Source organism: Microchirus variegatus, assembly GCF_963457635.1.
Source record: "Microchirus variegatus genome assembly, chromosome: 9".
NCBI classification, from domain to species: Eukaryota; Metazoa; Chordata; class Actinopteri; order Pleuronectiformes; family Soleidae; genus Microchirus; species Microchirus variegatus.
This window is the reverse complement of record NC_139810.1, coordinates 21092581-21103258: the sequence shown is the minus strand read 5'-3', so window position 1 is coordinate 21103258 and position 10678 is coordinate 21092581. Positions and strand designations below refer to the sequence as shown.

Genomic DNA, 10678 nt, shown 5'->3' with positions numbered 1-10678 from the left:
GCCACTTTATATTCTGGATTATACATGGCTCATCTGAGGAATTAACTCTTTGTTTTCACATGCAACAGATGCTCATTTTGGGCCCTTTGCACAGCTGCCATTTCGACAGGTTTTAGCTGGAAAAGCATAGATGTTAGTGTTGTTGATGACATTAAAAATGTCTAAACCACTATGTAGACTGAAACTGAGGAAACTAAATGAAACTAATTAATATTTTGATTGTTTACACCTGTGTTTTTCCTAATATGTCCCCTCGAATGACTATTTGGCCACGATAGACTCGTCGGATTCAAACTCGTTGAAGAAGACGCTGCTCCTGTCTTGGTCGCTAGGTGGAGCTGTGAAGCTCAGTGCGTCACCCACGATTCCCGCGAAGAAGAAATGTCAACACAAGTGGCGGGCACAGTGGGTCCGTCAGCTGGAAAGCTGTGGTGTAAACAAACAGGGTGAAAACTCTGTCCCAGGGTGTGCAGAGCAGAAGCTGACCGTCGCTATGATGAGCCTCGGCCGGTTTGACGGTCAGTCGAAGCTGCTCGTCCGCTCGCTGATGTCCGGAACCTCCGGTGCTCACAGAGCTCTGACCGTCTACCACAAGCAGCAGCGAGCGAATCCCGACACGTCGCTGTGTGACTTCATAGAAACACTGTGTCGCGACCAAGTGACTGAAGAGCAGCCCTTCACTGTGTAAGTAACACAACACAGTTCATAAATATTATGTTCTCTATAAAGATATATATTAACTTAAAAGCGCTTTAAGTTTAAAGGACCAATGTGTAACTTTAAGCAGGGTTCAATAGCATGGTGGCCCTGAGGTGCCAAACACAAACGCAAATCAGAAAACACAAACGCAGAAAGCACGAAAACATTAACTCAAAACGGCAACGCAAATCACAAAACAAAAACATTAACTCAAAACGGAAATGCAAATCAAACAACACAAAAGAAGAAACCATTAACTAAAAATGGAACAGATGTGTGTTTTTTGATTTCCATTTTGAGTTAATGCTTTTGTGTTGGTGTTTTTTGATTTGCGTTTCCATTTTGAGTTAATGTTTTTGTGTTAACTGCATTTTGCAGATAGCCCCTGGCTGCAGGGACAAACCAGTGAACTACAGTTGTTTCACTGCCATTTTAGGTTGTTTCTTCATCGTTTTCCTGACTGATTGGACTATTTACTCTATACTGACCCCACAATTTCCGGTTGAATTGCTCCGTTTTGTCCGTCATCATAAGCTCCCCCTGCTTGGCGCACAATAATGGATTAAATTAATGCAAAGTTAACGTCACTGCAGTAAACTGATGCGCATGGAGAAAGTGAACTGTGAGAGGAGTCCTTTGATTATTGCATTCTGTAGTCTCACATTAGATGTCACAAATGACCTTTTAAAAAGTATAATTTCAAACTACATTGCTTCATTTTAGGGAATACATATTACATATACAGTATATGTTTGATTTTATGTGTTCATTTAGTCAATTACACCAAACTAAGATCACCTTTTTCCTAGATTTGTTCCAAAGGTCTTTTCTTTTGTTTTTTTCTCTGTCAACGGTAAGATGGCAATTAAGAGCCTGACCATGGTCTACTACTTGACCTTCAAATTAGATTAAGTTGGATTTTTCATTGCTTTTCTCATCACAATAATGTTGCATTTTTGGGATTAGCAAGACTTATTTGAGAAGCTAAGATTTCTCTCACCCATTTTCCTTCACTTATTCCAGAAAACCCTTGGTGTGCCTGTTTCCTCCATTATTCAAACAAAATCTGCTGTCCTTCATCTACCTGATCCACTCGGTTCTCCCTCAGAGGTCCATCCTTCATCTGCTCAAATGTCTCGACCAGGACCTTCATCCAAACCCCTGGATTTCTGCTCTGGCTCAACAGTTGAAGAGGAGCCTTGGCGTGCACACTGAGGAGGAGCCTCTGTACACTGCACTGTGCAGCCAGAGACTGAAGGAGCTGTCACAGCGTTTGGTTGTTAATGGTGAAACTGAAGGATGGGCCAAGTGCCTCAGTGGTCAAAGAGAAGAATCTGAATCTCGGGGTGATTCTGGTTCCTCAGAGGCGGGAACACAAAGGAAAAGGAAATTAAGTCTTGTCTGTCTGGACTCAAGCGATGAAGATGGGGGACAGCAGAGTAAAAGGACAAAGACGGATGTCTGTGATGTTGATAGAGTTGATGCTGAAGAGCAGAATGTAACTGAGGAGATGTTAGAGGGAGATGCTCCAACAGAAACTCCTGCTGAGGAGCTGCAGCCAGCACCAGTCACCAGTGATTCCCTGCCAGAGCATATAAAGGTAGATGATGATGATGATGAAAAAGAAACAGGCTTTGTCGGCCGTATACACACTAACAAGCCCATTTTCAGATGCAGCACACAAATAATGTCTCAACGTTTCTGTTTACAAAGCAACAAAAATCACTGTCAGTTTTGCACTGCAGCTTTAAAAGAGAACCGAAGTGATAGAATGCGCTTCACCAATCAGGTGTTTTATACACTTTCATTATCCACGTGAGACGTGAATACATTTAATTGGTTCCCTATGTTTTAGGTCTCTGTTCTTCAGATAAAAGAATTACTGGAAAGTCAAACAGAGGTGAGAGAGATATTTTTATTTTATCCACCAGGGTGTAATGATTATGATTTGGGATCACTGTAATCATGATTTTTTTTATTATGTGTTTGCAGTGGGACCAGAGCTCCATAGATGTGTTCAAAGTTCTCAATGACTGTGATGTCACCCAGGTATGTCTGTTCAATTGTATTGCTCACTTTATTTAGCTCCTGTGTCAAAAAGTGCCACATACTTTATACTTTTTACGTTTTTTTTTTTTTACTCATATTCCACTCACTAATGTATTGCGACTTCTTGTTGACCTCTTCTGTTTAGGTAGAGCTGTTCTGTAGCTCTCTGAGTTTGCCTGATCTGCTGGAGCAGACTCTGCCTAAACTGTGCAGCAGTGTTTTGTCTCTCTCTCCTGACCTCAGCTACAGCACGGCAGCAACGCTCATCAAGAGCCTCCTGCTGAAGAAGGTACATCACAGGATATATATATATATATATGTACACACAATATGCTTGTGTTTGACACTAATGTGATGTGCTGTGTGTGCAGGTTCTGTCCCTGTCAGAACCGGCCTCCAGGTGCCTGGTTACTGCAGTCACGTCACTGTGCAGCCACTATCCCAGACCAATGTGCCACGCTCTAATTGGACCAGTTCTGATGGAGAAGAACATAGGTGAGGAAAACGGCACAAATCAATCATTTATTAACACAAAATGTCTGAGAGGGGTCAGAGACTGTCGATGACAGCAGCAGTGGATTCAGTGTCTTTGTTCGTGTATAAATAAGCACTTAGACGCTGAGCCAGGACCTTACTCTGAACTTTGTTTTGTTTTCAGGGAATCCACAGGCTGAGCTCCTGAACAGATTGATAGAAGGCTGCCTGGACTCACACTACAGACTCCGGCTGCTTCAGTAAGATCCAGCATGGAAACAAGTCTCTCTCTCTAACCCTTGTAATAAACCAAAGAAGCAGTTACCCAGTATAGTAAAAAAAAAAAGAGAAAGCACTCAGAAAGCACAAAGCTCTGTCAAGGCTGCTCACTTCTGTATCCAAATCTCCCCTAAATCTAATCATTTCCTCTCAGTGAGGGCTGGGTAATATGGCCTAAAAACAAAATCTCGTAATCTAGTATATGCTAACGTTGCAGCTTTTTATTAGCTTCAAGACAATGACCTCAACTTCCAGGGATCTTATTTCCACAGTTCATCATATAATTTAGGAAAAGCACCTACAAGAACACATTCTTTCCCATAGCTATAAACTAATCAACGTTGCCGTACAGTATCACATTGTACACATTCATGCCTTTTATCCTTGATTATAAAAAATTCTAATACTTTTAAATCTTGTTTTTCAAAGTATTCAGTCTATGCTGCATGGTTGTAGTTGTAATGAGCCATGCTAAAGAACACTCGTTTTCTGACTCTGACTTTATTCTGAATAAACAAAAGTTCCTTCTCTTCAGAAAAAAAGTTGTAGTTTGATAAAAACTATTTTATAAAGATACATTTCACATCTGATTGAATGCTACTTCAAAGTGAATTGTGACGATATGCACAACTTAACTTCATTAAAGGTCACATTTGGCAGTTGTAAGTTTACCCTATATATATTTCCTTTCAGAATGACTTTCAAGGTTTCATGGAGTGAGGCAGTGCTCTCCATGATCCACAGCTTGTTAGACTCCAAGGTTAGTCCAGTTTTTTATTCATGGAAGAAGTACTGCAACTCCAGTTTCAGTATTGATCGTCATGAAGTTGTTTGTTTGTTTTCAGCCTGACTTCAACGAAGAAGTGTTCACACAGTTCACTGAGCAGCTCGTCAGCCAGGCTCCTCTGTTCACAAAGTCTGTCAAGTTTGCAAAGATGATGTTAACGGTCCTCACCAAATATAGCAGCCATGTGAGTTTGTCTATCACACATTAGTGGTGGGTCAAAATGATGATTTGGTGATATATCGTCATCCTCGTGCGATATGATAATGATACACCAGAAAGCTATGTTAAGAGATTGCTCCATCCATGTTCAATACATAGACTTTATGCACTTTGTTCTCCGTGCTGTGAATAAATAGAGAAATCCTGCACTCTTGTCTTTTCACAGACGTTTTGTTTTCTTCAGGTAGACAACTAACGCTGTATGATTGTCTTGCAATAATATTGCGTGATGATAGTATATTATACTATCATCACACAATATATATCACAGAATTGTTATTAACACACCTGTGTCTGTATTAATCGTCTGCTTTTTGTTTTCTAGGTGACTGCTGCACACAAACACTCGCTGTCGAGTTGCCTGACAGTAAATGAGACTTTCCTGAAAAAGTCTCTTCAAGCTGCTCTGAAAAGAATCACGCACACAACGTGATGGTGCTTTATTTAAAAGTCCTCCAATTAGCAATCTATAAGAATATAAATACAATTAATGAACAGTATTTGTGAAAAAGTATACCCCCTCCTCTGAAGACATATTTTATGCGTTTTATCATGTATTAACAGCCTCCACTTATTGATGCCATAGAAGAGGACTTATCAGAATGGAATGGAATGAAATTCCACAGAAGTGGACTTGAATTGTTCTGATCTAATACATGTTAATAAACCTGTTAAGAAAAGTTATTCTGTCTTCTTTCTTAGCACAGCTTGAAAATGAAGACCAACACTATTTTTCATTGATTTAATAGTCATCAGTCATACTTGCATTCATACTTTACTCGGGATTAGTTCATCATAATTCAGCTAGTTTGAAACTCCAAGTTAAAAAATTAATAAATAAATGAACAACTACAATTTACTTTGCCTCCTGAGAGATATGTTCCACTGTAAATATGAGAGGACAATAAATCCAGTGCCACTTTCATCCTAGGTGTTTTATGGTCGTTTTAGGCTAGATAATAAAACTGAAAATAAAGACATTATATATTTATTGGTCAGCGGCCCCCTCATGTGGAAGATAAATCGGTGAGTGAGTGAGTGAGTGAGTATTCATTGTTTACCTCCTGCAGTCCTCCTGCAGTACCTTGACAGCCCACCGGGCGGCCACGTCCCACATTTTGGAAATCACTTAATAAAAAATGTTTAGAATGCAAAAACCTGTCAACTGTAACACGCACTTTGGTACAAAGACGATTTATAATGTGGCAGAATAATATTAAACGAATTATTCGTTGTTTTGTTTACGGAACCGTCGTTGACGTTTCTCGGTGTCGTCACCACCGTCGTCTTTATTTTGCGTAACTTCCGGGTGAACTTCCTTTTCAGCGTAGCTGCACGGGAGGGAACAGCCGCAATCATGAGGTTAGCGCTAATTTAACGAATAAACGTGAAAATACGGAGAGTTTACTCGTTTATTTTCACACGTTTTAGGTTCCTAAACCCATGGAGTTACTATATGATGTGACACGTGTGTTTTTAAGTCCGGTTTTTATTGAATACATGATGTTGTTCGTCGAGTGTGGTGCCGGTTCTTCCGCGGAGGAAAGACACCACGTTAACTTCACATTAATCCATCGCCATCCTCTGTTCAAATAACATCTACGTTCATAATCCGAGATTATATATTTATAATAACTCGCATAGATGGTTTTAACACAAAACTCACCCCCGTTTTCTGCTTATCTTTATCAATATGACGATACTTTGCTCAGCCCCGTCTACAAATGGCTGTGCTGGGATGTTCTGTTGTATTTAACGGGTGTCATGTGTTCGTCTTTTTACAGTAAGGTTTCCAGGGATATGTTGTATGAGGCCGTCAAGGAGGTTCTCGGAGGCTCCGTGGGAAAGCCGAGGAAGTAAGTTCACATCAGCAAGTTTGTGTAATGTGTGTCAGTGAGGCTGCAGAAGACCAAAGTGCTGTATCTGCTGTCTGTCAACTCTCTGTTCAGTAATGTGTAAAACGGTACATAATCTCAATTTCTGGTCTACATGGTTCATAGTTTGTGGGCTATGTTAACATTTTAATTTAAGTTAGTGTTTTTTGTAATACTGCAGATTTCCTATTTGTGATGGGTAAATCTCAGATATGTATTTAAAAACTGAACTTTAAAAACAACTGAACAATTCAACATTTGCAAAGGCAGATGTTTCTCAGTATACAATGGTCAACTAAGACGAGTTTAATTATCAAGTATTCGGTCAGTTATTTCCTCTAATGGAGTTTTTGTTTGGTCTGTAAAATATTGAAACCTTTTGATTGGCGTTTCCTCACATCTGTAAATTATCTTCTCAAATGTCTTGTCCATAAGCCCAAATTATTCAGTTTCAATTATGTCTTTGCTTTGTTGAACAAAGAATTAGGAAACTATTCACATTTAAGAAGCTGAAAATTCAGAAAGCTGGCTTTAATTATTGAAAATCACTCGAACCGAGTAATCGATTATTCAGATTGTTGTATAATAATCTGTTAAAAATGCATAAGGTCAGTGTTGGAAACAAGTTCTCATCTTTCTATAGTTGCAAATATTTTATGGTGTCTCATTTGGCATTGCTCTTCCCAACTTTCTTAACTGGTGTATTATGCTTCAATGACTGTGATGGTGAATCAGGTTGTGTATATGTATAACAGGTGATTGATTCTAAATCTTGTTTGCAGGTTTGTGGAGACTGTTGAGCTCCAGATCAGCTTGAAAAACTACGATCCCCAGAAGGACAAGCGTTTCTCCGGCACCGTCAGGTTCGACCTTTTACTGTACCACCCAATCTTTTCCCTGTGTGCTTCCAGCCCTGTCTGAGTTTTATAATGGCCTGTCCATAATGCCGGTAGAGGCTTGATAAATATTTGGAGACAGTCCAGACAGGCCAGGGGCAGACAAGGTAAATGACTCTGGGTAGTCTGACTGAGCTGACTCGGCTTCGGCTGGTGGAGGCGAAGCAGACGGACCCCTACCCTGGGTCTTAAAACATCAGGGGAGGCTTTGAGTGACAGAGCTGCTAAGTTCATGTCCTCATGCCGACCAATTAACATAATGTTACTCAAGAGGTCTGCTGGACACCGACCACGGTGGTGGTATGGGTAAGAACTTTTCTACTACACTGTAAAATCAGGGTGGAGGATGGTAGCTGTATAAAATGTGATGTCTTGGATAAATTGGCTTCACCAGTAAATGTTTTTCCTCTTAAGATAAGAATTGTCTTTGCTTGACGAAACATGTTGTGCAACTCCATGTTAAATGCAATTAATTTTAAGAGATCCTAAAGTTGATCAGTTAGGACTGTATATCCAGCCAATTGATAAATTTCCCGATATGGGGTGAGGATACGATACTCGTGATGTCAGGTGATTTGATTCTTTCCTCAAAAATGGTCTAGTCTAGTGAGGGCAATGTAAGGGAGAGACGGATGTCTGAAAGCCTGCTGCAAGTTCAGTCAGAGGCTGAAATAAAGTCAGAAAACTACTTTAAACAATTTGTTTATCAATATGGTATCACACAGAGATATATCATTGTTGATATAGTAAAAGAAATGAGGATGATGAATCCTTAAGAGTCCTTTCTCCCAACCCAGAGTTGATGGCGTCACTCAGCCTCACTCTGCTGTTCTGCAGACCAGTGCTCCTGTGTTTTTAAATTGCTGTTATGTTAATCTGCAGGCTGAAGAGTCTCCCCAGACCAAAGTTCTCCGTGTGCGTTCTGGGAGACCAGCAACATTGTGACGAGGCCAAAGTCGCCGAGCTGCCACACATGGACATCGAGGCTCTCAAGAAGCTCAACAAGAACAAAAAGATGGTCAAGAAGCTTGGTATGAATTTGAGAAGCACAACTCCCTGCAATACATGAGTACTATTGACTGACGAGGTTTTTAAAGTTGACTCTGGTTTTATTCTCTTCTAGCCAAGAAGTACGATGCCTTCCTGGCCTCAGAGTCTCTGATCAAGCAGATCCCACGTATCCTGGGACCTGGGCTGAACAAGGCCGGCAAGTTCCCCTCCCTGCTCACACACAATGAGAACCTGAACACCAAGGTGGACGAGGTCAAATCCACCATCAAATTTCAGATGAAGAAGGTACATTAAACAATACCCAGATTAATATAATCTACGATGCCGTTAATTTCGATTCATCTTGAATTATATTGGTACTTCCTCAAAGTAGACCCATTGAACCACTGCTAGAACATAGTGATGTATGTGTAGATTTCTATCTGTTCTGAGTAGTGCGTATTTCTTCTTTTTGTAGGTGCTCTGTCTGGCCGTGGCTGTTGGACATGTGAAGATGACAGAGGATGAGCTGGTGTACAACGTCCACCTGGCCGTCAACTTCCTGGTGTCTTTGCTTAAGAAGAACTGGCAGAATGTGCGTGCCCTCTACATCAAGAGCACCATGGGCAAACCCCAGCGTCTCTACTAAACATCTTTTCTGTTAATAAAAAAAAAGACGTTCCAAAACTTTGCAGTTTGAGTGTTTTATTTGTCAGGTTGGATCACTCCTGAAGTATAGTTTTCATGGTTCAAAGCTTGTCCTTATCAACCCAATGAGTGCTCATGGATTTGATTGTCCTGGTTTATTGAAAGTTGTTAGACAGCAAGAGTCGTATGCTTAGAAATTGAGCGGTACAGTAACGTATACACGGAACTAATGGCCAAATGTCCTCATAATCTACTGACAATGATGCATACACATGTTACAGTTATTACTGATGGGGAACCAACTTCCAGTGACATTATTCTAATCCAATCACCAATGAACACAGCATTTGACTAAACTGGTGATGCCCTAAGACTTCAGCTCAGTGCTGTATGAACAAAAATAAACGGTAACACTTAAGATTAGGGAATACACCTTCTCCATTAACCAGGTGCTTATTAACATATAAGCAGCATACTAGCCCTTTATTAGTAATCATTAAGCGCATATTAACACCTTAATTAAGATTTTCTTACATATGGTGTTAACGCGTACTTAATATTTACTAATAAAGGGCTAGTATGCTACTTAAACGCATGTTAGTAAGAACCTAGTCAATGGTCAATATGTGTTCCCTAATCTAAAATGTTACCAAATAAACAAATGATGCATTTTAGAGAATAATCTTCAGTTAAATGTTAGACTTTGCAGCTTATGTGACACTTGATTCATCACTGGTTCCATACTAGCGTTTGTTCATCATAGGTTCAACAGGAAGACTTCCCATGAGCCTCCTGGGGTGGCCGTCCTACTCTGGTTTGACTGTGGATCTCATAATGGGATTATCTGTTCTAAGTAGACAAGGAAGGCAGAGAGAGAAAATGAACCAGACGCACACAAGAGCAAATGTTTGTGTTTTCAGCGTGAGTTTAAATCCCGGGTTCACTGTGCGGAGGATTTAATCTGGTTTCTGTCTGACGAAAAAAAACTCCCGGATTATTGTGATGGAGAGAGCAACTAATGAGGTGAGTTAAATAATTATCTACCAACAGTCCTGCCTGTTCCTGGTTACACTGTGGAATATAATGTAATAGAACTTTGTGAACTTGCTTCAGGCTGATGTAGAGACTCACAGTTACAGTCCGTCCACCATGCTGGACAGCGAGGACAGTGAAGAAGGTAACTGCTAAAAATATATATATATAAAAGAACATTAACCACGAGTCATAACGTGATTTTATTTTCATTCTTTGAAATAGAAACCAGTCAAGAGGATTCCCCTCTCATGAGCTGGAATGGGCTGTCCATCGTCGAGCGCGTTGGCCTCAACAGGTGCCATATTTTCACCATCAGATTATGTCTTATTAGTTTTATTGCTTATTTGACCTTTTATAAAACACTCACACCTCCTGTTTTACTGACAGTGTAGAGATGTCGGAGAAAGATTTGGAGGTAAGGCCTCCTCTTCCTCCTCCTTTCCCCCATTTGCCACAATATCCTGCAGATTAGATGCTGTTTAATCCTCATCCAGCAGTAGTTTTCTCCTGTGTATCATTGGTTTCAAACCCCCTTGATATATTATAGTACTTCAGAAAGTTCTTTGCCTCACTCAGAACTAAGTGCCTTCCCTTTGTGGAACACGTTCACTTGAGCCTCCAGATTATCCATTCTAACAGCACTGATGACTTCATTGTCACTCTGATAAAAAACAAGATCAAACTCATAGAAGTCAAACTGAAGCTCAAGTGAGTAAGATGCATGGATG

The 10678-nt window shown here is 40.3% G+C and overlaps 2 protein-coding genes across 2 annotated transcripts; both read left to right on the top strand.

The window, feature by feature from the left end:
• Nucleotides 1-496: 496 nt before the first annotated feature.
• fance (FA complementation group E) lies at nucleotides 497-4940 on the top strand (the record flags this gene model as incomplete). Its single annotated transcript, XM_083894482.1, has 10 exons — nucleotides 497-684; nucleotides 1723-2299; nucleotides 2555-2599; nucleotides 2692-2748; nucleotides 2894-3037; nucleotides 3120-3243; nucleotides 3407-3482; nucleotides 4195-4261; nucleotides 4347-4472; nucleotides 4833-4940. 10 exons carry the CDS (start codon nucleotides 497-499, stop codon nucleotides 4938-4940), a joined length of 1512 nt encoding a protein of 503 aa, XP_083750608.1.
• An 877-nt stretch (nucleotides 4941-5817) lies between these two features.
• rpl10a (ribosomal protein L10a) lies at nucleotides 5818-8948 on the top strand. The gene is made up of 6 exons (XM_083895293.1): nucleotides 5818-5869; nucleotides 6292-6363; nucleotides 7164-7244; nucleotides 8160-8308; nucleotides 8401-8573; nucleotides 8746-8948. The coding sequence occupies exons 1-6, from the start codon at nucleotides 5865-5867 to the stop codon at nucleotides 8914-8916; spliced, it is 651 nt and encodes a 216-aa protein (XP_083751419.1). The 5' UTR covers nucleotides 5818-5864; the 3' UTR covers nucleotides 8917-8948.
• The last annotated feature ends 1730 nt before the right edge of the window (nucleotides 8949-10678 follow it).

Coding starts and splice junctions, on each gene's coding strand:
- rpl10a (XM_083895293.1), top strand. Junction 6,364..7,163: donor TCCGTGGGAAAGCCGAGGAA/GTAAGTTCACAT, acceptor TCTTGTTTGCAG/GTTTGTGGAGACTGTTGAGC. Junction 7,245..8,159: donor CGTTTCTCCGGCACCGTCAG/GTTCGACCTTTT, acceptor GTTAATCTGCAG/GCTGAAGAGTCTCCCCAGAC.